Genomic DNA, 19,214 nt, shown 5'->3' on the forward strand with positions numbered 1-19,214 from the left:
GGTTCTGTTGACGAATTTTACCAACGAGCGACGACACATTACAGAAGGCACTACAGTTGCCTACTTCGACGAGATCACCGAAATCCGCGAGTGCTGTGCAGTGCAACAGGACGAGCCGCAAGCCACGTCAGCCCCACCACCTATTGACGTAAGCACGGATTTATCACCAGCGCAGAGACAGCGTCTAGTAGATCTTCACCAGTTCAAAGACTGTTTTTCATCGACCTCTAGGATCAGTCAAACGCCACTGACGAAGCACCGGATAATAACGGATGAGACGGCAAGGCCAATACGACAGAACCCATACCGCTTAGCACCGGAAGAGCGTGAAGCAATTCAGGAACAAGTGAAGAAAATGCTCGATGATGACGTCATCCAGCCGTCAAGAAGCCCTTGGGCATCACCGGTAGTGCTGGTTAAAAAGAAAGACGGAAGCTTGCAATTTTGTGTCGACTACCGCAAGCTGAACCATGTGACAAAGAAAGACATGTACCCATTACCACGCATCGATGATTCACTCGACAGGCTGAGGTATGCACGCTACTTCTCGTCAATAAACCTCAAAAGTAGGTATTGGCAAATTGAGGTCGACGAGCGAGATAGAGGAAAAAACGGCTTTCGTAACGCCTGACGGTCTTTATGTATTTAAAGTCTTGCCCTTCGGATTGTGCTCAGCCCCCGCAACATTTTGAGACTAATAGATACCGTTCTGTCAGGCCTTAAGTGGCTGACATGTCTGGTCTATCTGGAAGACGTCATTGCTTTTTCAAAAACATTTGAGGAACACCTGAGCAGGCTGCTATTGGTATTCAGGGCAATAAGGTCTGCCGGCCTGACACTGAAACCCAAGAAGTGTCATTTCGGTTTCAAGGAGCTCCAATCTTTAGGCCATGTGGTGAGCCATGAAGGTGATCGACCTGACGCCGATAAGATTGCGGCCGTCAAAAAATTTCTGGTGCCAACAGATAAGAAAGCAGTCAGGCGTTTCCTTAGCCTATGCGCATACTACCGAAGGTTTATTGCCAATTTCTTCCTCATAGCCTCGCCGTCAACACGACTTACAAGAGAAGACGTTTCGTTCACATGGGGCGACGATCAACAAGCGGCATTTGACGATCTCCGACAACGCCTGCAGACTCCGCCTGTGCTTGCTCACTTTGATGAGGATGCTCCTCCCATGGTCCATACAGATGCCAGCAACGTGGGTTTAGGCGCTGTACTCGTCCAGTGGCAAGACTCAGCCGAGCGTGTGATCGCATATGCTGGTAGGACGCTTTCCCGCGCCGAGTCCAACTACTCCACAACGGAAAAAGAGTGTGTTGCTGTCGTGTGGGCGGTTATGAAGTTTCGTCCGTACCTCTATGGTCGTTCCTTTCACGTAGTCAGCGACCACCATTTCCTCTGCTGGCTGACCAACTTGAAAGACCCGTCTGGTCGGCTCGCATGGTGGAGCTTACGCCTTCAAGAGTTTGATATCACGGTCGTGTATAAGCCCGGATGGCAGCCCGCTGACGCCGATTTCTTATCAAGGTCACCGATAAAGCGCGATGACGACACAGAGGATGACAACATGGCATTTGTAGGAGTCGTCGACACCACTACGATTTCGTGCAAGCAGAAGGAAGACAGCGAGTTGCTTCCCTTTATTGAATTTTTGAATGGCCGGACAACAACCGTTTCTATAATATTTGCAAGGAGCCTGCCGTCATTCTGCTTATGTAGTGGTGTTCTCTATAAGAAGAACTTTTCTCCCAGAGGAATCACTCACCTACTTGGCGTTCCGACGTCAATCCGTGAGGAGATACTTAGTGCTTGCCACGATGAGCCAACGTCGGGTAATCTCGTATACACACGCACATTGGCCAGAATCCAACAGAAATATTACTGGCCAAGACTTCCAGCTATTGTGAAACACTGCGTGCGCACGTTCCTCGATTGCCAACTACGAAAATTGCCCCCGTTAAAACCAGCTGGACTATTACAACCAATTCAAGTGCCCATGGTACCATTTGCCCAAATTGAAATGAATCTCCTTGGACCATATCCGACTTCCCAATGCTGGCAACAAGTAGGTAATAGTCGCCACTGATTATCTTACGCGCTATGCGGAAACAAAGGCTTTGTCAAGTGGCACCGCCGTTGAAACCGCATGAGTATTCGTAGAAAATATCGTCCTGAGGCACGGTGCTCCAACAATCATAATAACGGATCGAGGTGCCGCTTTCACGGCCGCGCTCCTGAAGACAGTGCTTGAGCTCAGTGGAACAGCCCATCGGAAAACCACTTCCTATCATCCACAAACCAACGGCTTAACAGAATGCCTCAACAAGACTCTTGCCGACATGTTGAGTATGTACGTTGACGTGGATCACAAGAACTGGGACGACATTCTACCGTAAATCACGTTCGCCTATAATACAGCGCAGCAAGAAACTACACGAAGAACGCCGTTCAGTCTCCTTCATGGCTGCGAAGTGACGACGATGCTTGACGCCATGTTACTGCACGACTGCAATGACATCGATTTGGACGCTGCATCTTTTACTGAACGAGCAGAAGAAGCGAGGCAGCTTGCACGCGTCCGAATCAACCAGCAGCAAAATCACGACGCCCAACGTTATAATCTGCGACACCGACATGTCGTCTATCAGCCCGGTGAAAAAGTCTGTGTATGGAGTCCTATCCGCCACCGGGGACTGTCTGAAAAATCGCTGAAGAGGTATTTTGGCCCCTACACAGTTTTGCAACGCCTGAGTGACGTTAATTACGAGGCGGTTCCTGACAACCCCTCGACAACTTGCCAGCAAAAACCAGAAATCGTGCACGTTGTGCGAATGAAGCCCTATTTTTTGGACTGATTTGCACCATACATCTACTGCACCGTTTTTTATAGAAGAACATCGGGATGCTGCTAAATCGTGCACGTTGTGCGAATGAAGCCCTATTTTTTGGACTGATTTGCACCATACATCTACTGCACCGTTTTTTATAGAAGAACATCGGGATGCTGCTCTCTGGAGGAGGGAAAATGCCACATGGAATATGTAGCACCAAGAGAACAACGAAGAACACGCGCAGCGAGAGAGAAAGACGAGGTTCTCATCCGGTCAGTGCATCGCTCCCTGCTCAGATATACTCCTTTTTCGATTTTCGGCTTTTCTTTCTATATATTTTTTTCAGCCCAAAATTACGTTGTGTTTGAAAAACCATAAGCCTTTTAGTTAAGATCCTGCCGCCCGATTCTTGGCCGATCCCCTTTGTGGGTGTATCAAGAATCATCATCATCATCATCATCATCATCATCATCATCATCATCATCATCATCATCATCATCATCATCATCATCAGTTTGCCAGTGTTCTGATACAATTAAAGCGAGTTGTCTGGTATTCAACTGCTGCTGTTTCTGCATTGTGACTATATATATATATATATATATATATATATATATATATATATATATATATATATATATATATATATATATATATATATATATATATATATATATATATATATATATATATATATATACGGTATGTGACGGTGACGACGTGACATATACCCGCGAGCAAGAGATGCTCCGCGACCGTGGAGCACTCTCCCGCTGGCCGGCCGTAGTGGACAACAGAGATCAACCACGCACCTTTAACAAAACTAGGCCGCTTTTTAAACTAAGCCAGACAGACTTTCCCCTTATACTCATGACGTTAAATAGAGCACAGGCACGGGTTCGAATCCTTGCTCGGCTTTTGTACATAACATTTCTTAGCACACCTATCCAAGTAGATTGCAGGCACTGCAACGAATTCGCTAGGTTAGACCTTGAGCTTTGCCCCTCGTTACGAGGCGTGGACCCTATCAACGAAAACAAATGGCTATCCGCTATCAAGAGCCCCGATGTCAAAGCTCAACTGTAGGCTGTTAAGAGGGCCCATGATCCGGCATTGAGGCATGTCCTGGCTGTCCCAAAATGGGAGCGGCGCATGCGCGGGACGTTGTCGTGCACCTCAGGGTTATCAATAAAGGTTTGCATCCATTCATCCATGGGTTACTACCTTCAGTGAGCCTTGGCTTATCATCTATGAGTCCACTTAAACAGACATGTTCATTCTCTTTTGTGTCCTACTACTCTCCTAAGAGTCTCTAAAGGGAGTTAACGTGTCTCTAAAGAAACTCATGATCGTGGCAAGCCAGGGCTCACAAAACTGAATCAAGGAACTATTTTATTATTAATAATCTTTTGAATGTACGCGGCGTGCATAAGAATCATATTTGGGAACGTATAACTCCTTAGTTATTTTTTTACAGGATGGTTCTACAAGAGGCGATTTGTAATGTGCCCCTATAAATGTCATCTTGTAGGCTGAAAATACCAGAACACGATGACATCTTTTTTGTCCGACGGGAGTTACACAGGTATTGTGTTTGGATGACTCCCATTTGATGGAGAGTTCTCGTACACTCCAAACGATCACACGCTTTGGGACACATTATGTTTATCTTACAACAAAGATCTGCATATATTTTCGCTTGCCTTCATTTTAAAGAACGCTGCATGTCGGTTACTTCCAAGTTCTGAAAGGTGTACTATATGCATTCCTAGCTTTGTGTGACTTTGATGACATGAAGAGTAGTGATCAGAGTGTTTTAGAGAGGTCTTAAACTCGCTGCTGAATGCTCTGATTGATGTTGACGAAAGTGACGAGAATGGCGACCGAGTGTGTCGAACACTGCAGCTGCTCGATAGAAAAAAGAACTGCGAAGAAAGGACTTTGTACGAGACGCTTTTATCGAGTATTCATTTCTCTCTTACATGTAAGCTACCCTGCTTGGAGGCCGGTGCATGTTTGAAGTGGTTGAATTCGATTTCGTCACGTCACCTGTGATATACGCAAACGGTAAGTGAATTCACTTTGGAGTCTCTTATGCACATTTATTTATTTATTTATTGAAAATACCTTACAGGCCAGAAGGCATTGAGTAAGGGGGGTTACAGTGAAAAATCGCATGTAAATTTCAAAATAAAAACGGTACAATGTCGGTTAGTAATAACAAAAAAAATTAACAAAGCAATAAGTCAGCAATACGTAAACATGGCGATGAAGTATATAAGAACACTCCGTAACATAAAAACCCCCGGAAAAGAAGTAAAAGAACGTCAAGATGAAATATTAAGGAAATGCGTCTGAACTTTTTGCCGAAACGTGTTGGGGTTGCTATCAGAGGCGATATCGTCGGGAAGATCATTCCACATGCGGATGGCTTGTGGTAGTGCGGATGTGTTGAACGCGTTCGTGTTTCCAAAAATGCGAGTGAAGCTGAGATGGTTATGTAATCTGCGTGACGTGTAGAGCGGGCGTTGAAGGTGCAACGACGATGTTTTGTTACTGTAGACGTACTTATGAAATAGGCATAACAAGGACACGTGACGACGAACATTTAATGCTTGGAGGGAATGATGGAGTTTAAGCTGAGTCACACTGGAATTGATGTCATAGTTTCTAGAAATGTAACGGGTGGCTCTGTTCTGGATTGTTTCCAGCATGTTAATTTGATACTGAGCGGAAGGGGACCAAACAGATGAGGCATATTCAAGTTGCGGGCGGACGAAAGTTAGGTAAGACATTTTGCGAATGTTAGTGGGACAACGACGAAGGTTTCGGCGTAAATACCCCAATGTTTTGGAGGCTTTTGCACAAACGTTAGTGATGTGATCAAACCAGGAAAGCCCTGGTGTAAGGTGGATGCCAAGATACTTGTAAGAAGTCGCCGTGGAGAGCCTGTCACATTGCATATGGTAAGTGAAGTTAGATATGACCTGTTTACGTCCAAAAGAAACAACTTTACACTTATTAGTATTCAACCTCATAAGCCAAGTGCTGCACCAATTAGAAATAGTGTTCAGATCATCTTGAAGGATGGAGTGATCGTTAGGACAGTTTATAGGTCTGTAGAGCATGCAGTCATCAGCGAAGATTCTGATATGCGATGATATGTTAGTTGGGAGGTCGTTGATGTAGATAAGAAAAAGTAATGGGCCAAGAACGCTCCCCTGTGGGACGCCAGAAGAGACATACGAAGAGGGAGAGGAAGAATTATTAACGATTGTGAACTGCTTGCGAAGTGACAGAAAATTGCGTAACCAAGATAAAGTGAGGGAGTCTAATCGGAGGGCAGATAATTTTGAAATAAGGCGACAATGGGCGACACGATCGAATGCTTTGGCGAAATCAAGAAATATGCAATCAGTCTGTAGGCCATTATTTATGTTGTAATGAATGTCTGTAGTGAATTCTAGTAACTGTGTTTCGCATGACATGCCCTTTCTGAATCCGTGCTGGTTTGAAAAGAAGAATTTGTTAGTCTCGAGGTGACTGTATACGTGGGAGGCGATTATGTGTTCGAGGAGTTTGCAACATATGCATGTGAGCGAGATTGGGCGATAATTTTTAGGTGAGTTCTTATCTCCGGATTTAAAAATGGGTACTACTTTGGCTATTTTCCAGTCGTCTGGAAGTTTTCCAGACGATAGCGACTGTCGAAAAATGTGGTATAATGTAATGCTAGATATGGAAACAGTATTTTTAATTACCTTAGAGTTGATATCATCTATACCAGCTGATGAGGATGCCTTAATCTGTTTAATTCGACACGCGATACCCTCCACCGTAATTTCAATAGGCTGCATGTATTGGAAGTTGTAATCAGGGATATGTGGTACGTCAGAAGAATCTTCTTGGCTAAATACAGATGAAAAAAAGGTATTAAAAGTAGTGGAGCACTCGTAGTCTGAAAGCGGAATGTTGTTTTCATTAAGTAATGACAACTGGTTGGAACCGTGGTTAGGGGATATGAGGCGCCAGAATTTTTTTGGATTATTTTGCAGAAGAGAAGGTAGGTCGTTGTGAAAATATTTTTCTTTGGCGTTGCATATTGCTTTACAGTAGTCAGTCAAGTACTGCTTGTATTTTTCCCAAGCGGAGGGCGTAGCACTGCGTTTGGCATTGCAGTACAGGCGTTTTTTCTTGTTTCTTTGCTTACGGAGGGATTTAGTGAACCAGGGATTAGATAGATCATTAGAAACAGTGATAACAGGGATATATTGGTTTATCAATGAAGACATCTTGTCTCTAAAAAGCACCCAGTTTTCATTTACAGACCTGTTGTAGAATGACGGAAAGAGGACATTGCTGAAAAATTCTTCGAGCTGTGCACTTATTTTGTCAAACTCTGCTTTGCTGTAGTCCCGAATTTTCTTTTTGGATATTCCTGCAAATGGTACAGGTAAGTCCAACGTTACCTCGATTAAATTGTGATCACTGAAGCCCCTTAGGCAAGAGACTGTCCTCACTGAATCAGGAGCATTAGTTAGTAATAGGTCTAACGTATTTAAACCACGGGTTGGTTGATCAATGACTTGCGAGAGGTTAAAGTCCAAGACTAAGTTAATGAATTCTGTGGAAAGGCAGCATGGTGATGAGAAGTTTGTCCAATCAATCAGCGGGAGGTTGAAGTCACCGAATAGGTAAACTACACCAGTAGGGCAAAGATCTTTGGCATTTTTGATGCTATGACGAAGATCACGTACAAATGTGTTATTATAATCAGGCGGGCGGTAACAATTGCCAACCAGAATTTTAGCGTGTTTGGTCACACACATTATCCAAATTATTTCAATGGGTGAGTCAAGATTCAGTACATACGAAGAGATTGTATTTTTTACACCAAGAAGTACACCACCACCTCTCCTGTCGACGCGATCTTTGCGGTATATGTTATATCTTTCACTGCCAGCAAGAACTTCGTTATTTGTGATTGCAGGGTATAGCCAAGTTTCCGTGAGCACGAGTATATCTGAATTGTTGTCTTCCAGAAAAGAGCAGATTGTATCGCGCTTGGGTATTATGCTTCTAATGTTAGTAAATGATATCAGAAAAGAAGGGGTCGCCAAATGTGATTTAGGTTTCTGGTGGTGTTTAGGTGGACATGTTTTGGTTGCGAGCTATCTTTCTGATAGAATAATGGTTTTGCTGGCATGATCAAGTATGTAGGTTTTGCCATCCATGCGTAGCCTGTCAACTGAGAGCTTAAACGGTTTTCTTTGCGTTTTAGCGAATTCAATTAGGCTTTTTCGTGCCTGTCGCGTAGCTAGAGAAAAATCTTCTCCGATAGAATATTTTGACCCTTTTAGTTTTGGAGCTGACGCAGGAATTTGCTGCTTATCTTTAAAGAAAGTCAGTTTGGCTATTATAGGTCTCTGTTTGCTGTCTCTGAATTTCCCCAGCCTGTGCACACGCTCGAATTGTGCGCCAGTCAAAGAAATGTTGAATTTTTCGGAGCAGAATTCGATTATTCTATTTTCAGATGCTGCCCATCCCTCCTTAGGGTCATCTTCTATTCCAAAAAAAAAAGCAAGTTAGACCGCCTCTGTCTGTTTTCGGTGTCGTTACACCTGGACGTAATCTCGGTCAAATGATCCGAAATTTGGTGCAGGGAGTTATTAGGCGTACCGGTACCAGTTGCCGAACGTGACGCGACAGATGTTTCAAGCGCTAAAATGCGTTCAGTCAAACGAGCCACTTCGTTCGTAGAAGCCGTCAGTTTTTCAATGGTCTCGCTCAATTGCGCTGACAAGGCTGCATGCCCTTCCTCTAATTTCTGTATGGTTAACATAGCTGCGGCGAAAGCCTCAGACTCGATCTTGCTCATAGGCCCTGGGTTCAATTCAATATCACCCGACAGCATGAGCAGCATATCAAAGATTACCAGACAGAAACGAGATATTCGTGACAAAGATCGTTTCAAAGCATCACACCATTCGGCTGGGCACGACACCGCAATCAAACAGTAATTGCTACTCCTAACACAGACGGCGTATTTGTAGTCACTGACCTGCAAATTGAGCGGTTGAAACACATGCATCTCTGGTGCGGTGCCGTGCCCGAGGTGATCTGCCGGTGATTCCCTTAAATATGCTGAGCCGGTTCCGTCAGGCGTAGTCGTCGATGCCCCTAGCGGCCAGATGTGCGTCCAGATTTGCTTGTTCAGCGTCGGCATGAAAAATGCAGACGCAGGCCAAGCCGGTGAAGTGCCATCGGGGACCAGTGCGCACGTGCCAGCAAGGTAGGAGCAGACAGCCCAGGTAATCGTGGCCTGCAAATTGAGCGGTTGAAACACATGCATCTCTGGTGCGGTGCCGTGCCCCATTGGAAGCAATCTCAAGTTGAATTCTAATTCTGCAACAAGAAACATAAAAAAACATGGTTGATTCCTCCGCCATAGAAATCGGTATAGCACGAAAGTAAAATGTCTCTTTACAGAAGTATAGTTTAGTGTTTACTCTACATTCACGTAAGAGAGCTTATGGAATGCCTGTGGGTGTTTGACAGCTAAATAAGTGTTTTTCATAACACATGTAGACGCTTAGCGATATATCTCCATCGCGAAGACTAACGTCCATGATTATTTAAAGATTGACTATTAGGGCTGACGTCGCCTACTCGCGGCATGTGAGTGTTAGTTATCGACACTGTTTAATTGAAGAGAAGCGCAACGCGCACTTTATTTTCCCTGTTAACCAGACACGAGTTTTCGAGGAGTGAGCGTGAGTGGGGAAAGTTGAGTTATATTCAGGCGAAGAAGGCGCGTTGCAGAGCTATTTTTGGTGTGAATGGATGTCATGAGCCATGCCGACGCTTTGGGTAATGCCGCTACCAGGTGGTGTGTTAAGACGATCACAAAACTGTACTACTACAATTGGGAGCGCGCCGAATAGGACGGAGGTGTAGAAACGACCCGTTAAAGGAGCTAATTATGGATGTCATGACCATGACGAATTACTACACTTTACAAAAAACACACTCAGAGAACAATGGTAGATAAAAAAGGCGGGTTCTTAAAGCCTACGAAGTGTGTGAGTTAATAGCGTGCCCGGAATTTCTTGTCGCCGACTGAGGTGTAATCGGTTCGACTCACGTTGACAGAATATCTTTGGTTTTATTTTGATCGTGTGTATTTTTTGACGTCATTTCTGAGACGGAAATACATCACAGAAGTCTTGGTGGATCCCGGCATAATACACTTTCTGTAATTAAAAAGTTCAGCCCGTTGTTACATGAGCTGAGTGTTCGTATAGAGTCAAAGGTCTCCTATATAAAAACAACGAATTTGCCATCAGCATACTTTATGGGGAATCATACTTTGGCCGCTCGAGAAGAAAACAATGTATATAGTCTTGGTGTCGAAGAGAATAATAAAAACTAGAGGCACAATTTATCTTCCCTAGAAAGAAATTGAAGCGCGCGGCCAGCGCATGGCACTCTTCGCCCCGTATGTTTTTTAAGGCTTCGCGACTGATTGTTGCATTGCTAGGTTTTGCTCACCCCATTTTTTGTTTGTTTTTATGAACGTTTTCTCGAGTAAGCTGACCAGACGCGACTGTTTCAAGAATCGTTTTTTCGTAATGCACCTCAGGTGGTCACATTATGATGAAACTTAACCGTAGAGCAAACTTTCTATGTTTCTGAATAGGCGTCTACATTTCAGTGATTGTAGGGAACGGTATTGATATGTTTCCGGAATGCTGGCGTGAAATACCCCACACAGAAAACCCCCATATGAGAAATAAGAAAGGTCTTTCAAACGCCGGTTGACATTCCGTTTTCCACAACTTCAGGGTCCCGGCCCAATACGGGACTAATTTTTGTGACTGCGGCCCGCTCACTGACGTTAGTCTCAGATCCCTGGTCTATGGGAACTGTTACTTGTTTAAATGCCGTGTCAAGCCCTGCGAGCCCATCATCTCCCTTTAGTTTTGAAATACAGACGCTCATTGCTGACTAAACGAAACATAGCGGAAATTTTAAAAGCTTGTTTTTCTCTGTTAGACAGAACCTTGACGATACCCAACAGGCAAGGAAGCCAAGGAAGGGATAGCAAACGTCCGTTGTACTATTTTAAGGACATCGCGATAATTGTGATATATATGTGAATAAATCGAAGTGGCGCGTCATCCGAAGCTCATGGATTCGGTCCATGGCGGGGGCAAGTATCCTTTTCGTCCACTTAGAGTTCTTCACGTTTATGTCATGATTACTAAAACAAACTTAAGACTACAACTAGCGTCCCCTGCTCTTTCCTTGGCGTCATTGTCCGTTGGTCTTCGTCGCTAACTGGTGACTGCTGTGAAGAAACACTGCAATTTATGTTGACGTGTGCTCCCGCGAGCTGCCTTCACCTTACGTGTATAACGGTAATGCACATTCGGCTCTCTTCGGCAGTCACTTTGGGTCTCGCCTGGTTTGGACTTTGGTACCTGCTGTTTTTCGACGATCCCTACAACAACGAGTCGGTTACTGAGGACGAGCGCCTTCGCATCACCGAGGGAAATGGCCGGACACTGTCGAACTTGCAGGTAACGAAACTGGTGGTTTGGTGAGCCGTCTGTTCACAGAATCTGTACAAAAAATAGAAAGAAAAAAGAACAAAAGAAAAGCCATACACGAGTGGTGCGAAGCTGGGCAGCCTTATTTGTGTCCCTTCGGTTTTGCTTTTCTTTCCTCCTCTTTTTCTTCCTTTTCCCATTTCCAGTTTGTTGTGTATTTTCTACTTCTATTTATATTGTTTCTGCACTTTTTTCTCTCTTTCCATTCCTCGCGTGCTTCTTTTTTTTTTCATACGTTGTTCCGCCTCCGTTACGCCAATTAAGCGATGACAGCATCCGACAGTACGGGCCCCAAAGATGCTCCGGACCAATGCGGCTGAAGAAGAGGAAGAAAAGTTTTGCGCGAGCGCGCTCTCAATATACTTGAGATAGCTACGCCGTACGTGTTTTTGCCAACGCTACGCCAAGCTACACGAGACAATGACAGCATATGTGACAGCGCACGGCGACCCGGGCCCTTAAAAAGGGTCCTGCAACACTTTTTGAGCGTGGTCAGAAAACGCTGCCGATCAGTAGTAGTGCCTCCCGACAAAACGCGAGCGAAATATTATAGCGCGGCACACGGCCTGGAATTCACAATAAATTATCAAGGTCAGCTAAAAATAGCTTTCTCTTCCCTCGACAAATCACGGAATCAGCCCAAAAATCACTCGTAGTGAGCCCATCTATCAGCCATTGGTTGATTTGAACACGGCGCGCTTGGTTGTTACAGAGGTCGCCGCGAGAGGCCGTCACTTATCCACGCGTGCGCGCGCGATCGCACTAAGGAAGCCGCGCATTTGAAGAAAAAAAAAAAAAGGAAAAAAGTGCTGAAGCTCACGATGCGCGAGTGACGTTTTTTATTTGCCCCTTCCATTCCTTTCTGTTAAGCTTCCAGCGCTTTCGTGGTTACGAGAGAAAAGAGAATGCGATTGCAGCGTGGGACAAATCTTTGCAACTTCGCTTGTACCGCACGCATTATTAAAATTTTTGCGTCGTTGAATTTGTGAGGTAATACGCTTTTGCAGTGAACTAATTCCATGGTTACTCAAAAAAGTGTTTCAGGGCCCCTTTAAAGTGCCCAGCACCTAAACGAGTCGCTCTCTTCGTATACATTGCGATGGCGCCGAGTGTTGTAGTGTGTGGGGGCAATTGAACACCACACAGCCTGTCACAGCCACGCTTTCCCCTCTCTTCTCACCACTTGGCTGGATGTACCTCCGCAAAGACACTCCCGCCCAGACTCACAATTTGGGTGTAGATACCCGTTGCTGTGCTCTTAATCACGTGCTTGTGACTACAAAGGCAAATCACTCCCAATTTCTTTGCCAGCGCTTTGGCCTTTCTGGAATGGGGTGTTGCGAAAGTGTTTATTCCATTTCCTTTATTTACCAGAATGATCCGGATGATCTTCAGGGCAAATAAAGTTTTTTCATTCCGTTCAAATAAAGTTTTTTTCATTCCATTCTATTCCATCTTCAGGACTAAAAGGTAGCAAAGCAGCCTGACGTGATTCCCGAAGACCCTACATTGACAGCATACGGCGTTCACTGTACAAATGAGTGAATGAGATTTTACTATAACATACATGAGTAATGCTCGGAATTCCTGTTAAGATTACATCAAGCAACAGAAAATAACATACGAAGATTTACCATAGGATTTGCATGAAACATTTTGTATAGCGGTGGCAGCTTCATATGATAAAGAAAGGAACTATACTTGTAAAAAAATATGCAAACACCCTTCTTTAAACCTTAACGTTGGCACGTTTCTCAAAGAATTAAAGCTACGAAAGTTTCGCAGAATAAGACAACTCGTAAAGACAGCAATATACAAATAAGACGCGAAAGTCACACGAGTAGCCTCCACGTGCGACTTTTTGGCGGTCGAAGCAAACATGTCTGTTGTGAATGCGATTCCTCTGAAAAAAAAAAAACAACTGGCAAAGTAATTATAAGAAATAAATTTTCAGGCGGCACTGAAGTGTTGGTGGTGGTGGGCGCTCGATATCACCCTGGCAACCACTGATGACTGTCTAGTTAGTGGGACGCTACAGCGGAGGAACGAAAGGATGCAGGGACCGTTGGCTAGCACGTCATTTTCTGCGTCAGAGCACGCGCTCAGTGCTTTTTGATTTTTAGCGCGCCGACTCTACAGGAAGATCTACGCTTACAGTGTGGTCGCATAACAATGTTGTGCTTCGCGATGCTGCTGTCGAAAGTTTGATACACAACTGAGGCTGTGACGGATTGACCGAGCAAGTGCGTACTTACTAAATGAACAATAAAGAGGAAAGCGATTCCTATTGTATTGTTAAATTGTTCTTCCACAATACCAAAGTCACCACGCTTGCCACAAGAACTCGCTTGCTAAGCGAGAGAAAGTGCGAACTAAAAATCCGGGTGGCGACGTCACCTTTATATTCCCGCAGGAAACGTCGTGATGTTATCAAATTTGGTGCTGTGTAGCAAGACCCACGTACAGTTCTTAATAGGTAATAATAAAGTACACTGACCTCTGATGTGCCAGAGTCTTAACGTGCAACGATTCAGGAAATGATGTCGAGCCAATGCCGCCAAGTAACCAAAGAGAACGCCCTATGATACGTGACGTGAACGGAGATTCGTCGCTAAATTAAAGAATGACACTTGGAGCTTCATTTTCTTGTGCAGTAATGAATGTATGATGGTAAAGTGAACGTAATGAGAGTTATCAGAATGCAATTTATCAATGTAGACCTACTAATTGCTTCACTTCAGTGTTACTTTTAAACTACTGGCAATAAGGTACTGCGTGGCAACAGGTACGCCGACTCTCAGAGATCATGCGATGGGAATACTTCCAAGGAAGGTGAACGGAGTTGCTCCACGGAACGTTGGCTGGCTTACACTGGCTGCTTGATGTAATGCCCTTTTTGTTGTTCTTGTGTGTTCTTCGCAAAGTACCTCCATGAAAGACGAAACGTTTTTGCTGGTGTGCCACTATACGTCGTTCGAAGTGGGACAAGCACTGCATACCTGCAGATGTACACCCAGGAATCGGGAAGATATGCCAAAACTTCCGAGTGTCGTCATCATCATTACCATTATCATAATTTTGGGCCTATTTAGGAAAATTGCGGTACGAAGGGATCGCCCAGTGATCTTCAGTTCGTTCTATCTTCTGCAGTCTCCGTTCATTCTATTTCCGCGGGCCTATTGATTTATATATCCGCATATCTCGCTTTTTCCCATGAATGTCTATACCGAAGCGTCAAACAGTGAAGTGGTATTGCGGATCGCTCATTGTACCTTCTTCGCTACACTTGCAGGGGCACTGTGTCCCATGGCACCAGATTCTTCGCAGCACTCCCGTCCACCTGGTGTGCCTGTGCGTGGCAGCCGGCATGGCGGAGCAGCGTCTTGGCAAATACAACTACCTCATGTACCTGGGAGGCGCTACCGTGAGTGTCCAGGGTGCTGTGTATTAGTAGTAGCGCGCACCCTATCCTTTCTAAGGGCTAGCAACGCTGATAGGCTCATATCACTGGTTCATGAGAGAATACTATGCCAAACAAACAAACAAACAAACAAACAAACAAACAAACAAACAAACAAACAAACAAACAAACAAACAAACAAACAAACAAACAAACAAACAAACAAACAAACAAACAAACAAACGAACAAACAAACAAACAAACAAACAAACAAACAAACAAACGAACAAACAAACAAACAAACAAACAAACGAACAAACAAACAAACGAACAAACAAACAAACAAACAAACAAACAAACAAACAAACAAACAAACAAACAAACAAACAAACAAACAAACAAACAAACAAACAAACAAACAAACAAACAAACAAACAAACAAACAAACAAACAAACAAACAAACAAACAAACAAACAAACAAACAAACAGACAAGCAAACAAACAAACAAACGGCTTTCAAATTGCTAATTCTGTTAGAGGGGAACTCCGGCATCATCATCATAATAATCAGCCTGACCACGTCCACTGCAGGACAAAGGCCTCTCCCATGTTCCGCCAGTTAACCCGGTCCTGTGCCTGCTGCTGCCAATTTATTCCCGCAAACTTCCTAATCTCATCTGCCCACCTAACCTTCTGTCTCCCCCTAACCAGCTTTCCTTCTCTGGGAATCCAGTTAGTTACCCTTATTGACCAGCGGTTATCCTGTCTACGCGCTACATGCCCGGCCCATGTCCATTTCCTCTTCTTTATTTCAACTATGATATCCTTTACCCCCGTTCGCCCCCAAATCCACTCCGCTCTCTCTTGTCTCTTAAGGTTACACCTACCATTTTTCTTACCATTGCTCGCTGCGTCGTCCTCAATTTAAGCTGAACCCTCTTTGTGAGTCTCCAGGTTTCTGCTCCGTAGCTAAGTACCGGCAAGATACAGCTGTTATATACCTTCCTCTTAAGGGATGATGGCAATCTACCTGTCATAATTTGAGAGTGCTTGCCGAATGAGCTCCACCCCATTCTTATTCTTCTAGTTACTTCAATCTCGTCGTTAGGCTCTGCGGTTATTACCTGCTCTAAGTAGACATAGTCTTTTACAACTTCAAGTGCATTATTACCTATCTCGAAGCGCTGCTCCTTTCCGAGGTTGTTGTACATTACTTTCGTTTTCTGCAGATTAATTTTAAGACCCACCTTTCTGCTCTCCTTGTGTAACTCCGTAATCATGAGTTGCAATTCGTCCCCTGAGTTACTCAGCAATGCGATGTCATCGGCGAAGCGCAGGTTACTAAGGTATTCTCCATTGACTCTTATCCCTAACTGCTCCCATTCTAGGTTTCTGAAAACCTCCTGTAAGCACGCGGTAAATAGCATTGGGGAAATTGTGTCCCCCTGCCTTACACCCTTCTTGATTGGTATTCTGTTGCTTTCTTTATGAAGCACTATGGTAGCAGTTGATCCCCTGTAGATTTCTTCCAGAATGTTTATATATACTTCGTCTACGCTATGATTCCGCAGTGTTTGCATGACGGCTGATATTTCTACTGAATCAAACGCCTTCTCGTAATCTATGAAGGCTATGTATAGTGGTTGGTTATACTCTGAGCATTTCTCTATTACCTGATTGATAGTATGAATGTGGTCAATTGTTGAGTAGCCTGTTCGAAATCCTGCTTGTTCCTTTGGTTGATTGAATTCTAATGTTTTCTTTACTCTGTTAGCAATTACCTTTGTAAATAGCTTGTATACTACAGAGAGCAAGCTGATCGGCCTGTAATTCTTCAAGTCCTTGTCATCTCCTTTCTTATGTATTAAGATGATGTTAGCGTTCTTCCAAGACTCTGGTACCCTTCCCGTCAGGAGACACCTCGTAAACAGGGTGGCTAGTTTTTCTAACACAATCTGTCCTCCATCTTTCAGCAGATCTGATGTTACCTGATCCTCACCAGCAGCTTTGCCTCTTTGCATGCTCTCCAAAGCTTTTCTGACTTCTATCATTACTGGTGGGTGTCATCTGGGTTACTGCTAGTTCTTATAGTATTAAGGTCGTGGTTGTCTCGGCTACTGTACAGATCTCTGTAAAACTCCTCCGCTATTTTAACTATCCTATCCATATTGGTAGTTATTTTGCCTTCTTTGTCCCTTAGTGCATACATCCGACTTTTGCCTATCCCAAGGTTCCTCTTCACTGCTTTGAAGTTTCCTCCGTTTTTCAGAGCGTGTTCAATTCTCTCCATGTTATACCTTCTTACATCGCATACTTTACGTCTATTATTCAACTTCGAAAGCTCTGCCAGTTCTATTTCGTCTGTTATACTTGACATTTTCATGATTTGACGCTTCTTAATTAGGTTCTTCGTTTCCTGGGAAAGCTTGCCAGTGTCCTGTTTAACTACCCTGCCTCCAACTTCCACTGCACACTCCGTAATGATACTCGTCAGATTATCATTCATTGTATCTACGCTAAGGTTGGTTTCCTCACTAAGAGCCGAGTACCTGTTCTGCAGCGACACTCTGAATTCCTGTACTTTTCCTCTCAGTGCTAGCTCATTGATTGGCTTCTTGCGTATCAGTTTCTGTCGTTCCTTCTTCAAGTCTAGGCGAATTCGAGACCGTACCCTTCTATGGTCACTGCATCGTACCCTGCCAACCACTTCCACATCCTGCACGATTCCTGGGTGTGCAGTAATTATAAAGTCTATTTCGTTCTTATTTTCGCCATTAGGTCTCCTCCATGTCCACTTGCGGTTTTCTCGTTTTCGGTAGAAGGTATTCAAAATCCGCAAATTATTGCGTTCTGCGAATTCTACTAGTAGCCCTCCTCTGGCGTTTCTAGTGCCGATGCCATAATCTCCTACTGCCTGGTCTCCAGCCTGCTTCTTCCCTACCTTTGCATTAGAGTCACCCATCACTATAGTATACTGTGTTTTTACCTTACTCATTGCCGATTTCACATCCTCATAGAAGCTTTCAACTGAAGCGTCATCATTGCTGGATGTAGGCGCGTAAGCCTGTACTACCTTCATTTTGTATCTTTTATTCAGTTTAATTACAATACCTACCACCCTTTCATTAATTCTATATTATTCCTCTATGTTGCCAGCTATGTTTCTGTGAATTAGGAACCCCACTCCCAGTTCTGTTCTGTCTGCCAAGCCCCGATAGCAAAGGACGTGCCCATTCTGTAGCACCGTATAGGCCTCATCTGTGCTCCTAAACTCACTGAGCCCTATTATATCCCATTTAACACCCTCTAGCTCCTCGAATAGTAGAGCTAGACTTCCCTCACTAGATAAGGTTCTAGCGTTAAACGTTGCCAAGTTCAGGTTACAATGGCGGCCTGTAGTACAGAGATTCTTAGCACCCTCTGCTGCGTTGCAGATTTGACTGCCGCCGTAGTCAGTTGCTTCGCAGCTGCTGGGGACTGAGGGCCGTGAGTTATTTGACGTATGCATGTGGGAGGTAGTGGCCAGATACTGCACCAGGGTAGCCAATCCTTGTCTGGTGAGGGAGTGCATTCCCGGCGGTGGTTACCAGTGAGGCCGCACCCCAGGCCTCATAATGCAGTTACATCAACCCGCGGATTCTTTTTTGTTTTTTTTCCCGGTTGGGAACTGCGCGGCACCGGGATTTAAACCACGGACCTCTTGCATGCGAGGCGGATGTTCTAACCACTACGCCATCGCAGCACCCGGATTGTTATGTTCTAAATGTAGGTTTCAGCGGTGGATCAGTCAAGTTTGTGGCTATTTTATAAAATGTTTTTTTGAAATGAGATTTCTGGTGATTACCCCCTTAATTAAGGGTCTAGAGAGGACGGAGTTGGGCCTCTAATTAGCCTATGGGGTGCTGTTTATTAATATATTAGGCGGACAAAATTTAAATTTGTTTTTTCGGTATTCGTTTTTTCGATATTCGCCGATTTCAATAAAACTTTGAACATGTGTTTGCGTTGGTACCGTGGGGATATGTGTCAAGTTATACAACCATAGGTCATTTAGTTTTTTTAAAATCAAATTTTAACATTGGCAGCCGATTCTGGAATCACACTTGTACACGCGGGCCACCCTGTGTACATGACGTCAGGGCCTACTCTTTTTTCAAAAGCCCCGCCTTTCCCAGCAGACGAATGCAGCGCACGTTTATTTTGTACGAGGTGACGACAAAGCGAGCACAGTTGAGTTTTGTCAGCTCCGTACAGCGTGTTAGTATTAGTTGACGTCGGGTCTTACAATATTGAGCAGCGAGGAAATCGATTCGGGATACGTAAGGTGCTTCAGGCGCCGGAGGGTCGAAATAATAAAAAAAAAACGA

General features: G+C 44.3%; 1 protein-coding gene across 1 annotated transcript in view; it reads left to right on the plus strand.

Moving 5' to 3' along the window:
• Positions 1 to 19,214, plus strand: part of LOC142792641 (vesicular glutamate transporter 2-like) — a 92,774-nt gene that overhangs the window by 39,397 nt on the left and 34,163 nt on the right. The window contains exons 5-7 of the mRNA XM_075885654.1: positions 4,824 to 4,901; positions 11,283 to 11,416; positions 14,739 to 14,870. Of these exons, the coding sequence (XP_075741769.1) occupies positions 4,824 to 4,901; positions 11,283 to 11,416; positions 14,739 to 14,870 (344 nt within the window). The remainder of the gene's footprint in view (positions 1 to 4,823; positions 4,902 to 11,282; positions 11,417 to 14,738; positions 14,871 to 19,214) is intronic.

The sequence above is a fragment of the Rhipicephalus microplus genome, chromosome 2, assembly GCF_043290135.1.
Source record: "Rhipicephalus microplus isolate Deutch F79 chromosome 2, USDA_Rmic, whole genome shotgun sequence".
NCBI classification, from domain to species: Eukaryota; Metazoa; Arthropoda; class Arachnida; order Ixodida; family Ixodidae; genus Rhipicephalus; species Rhipicephalus microplus.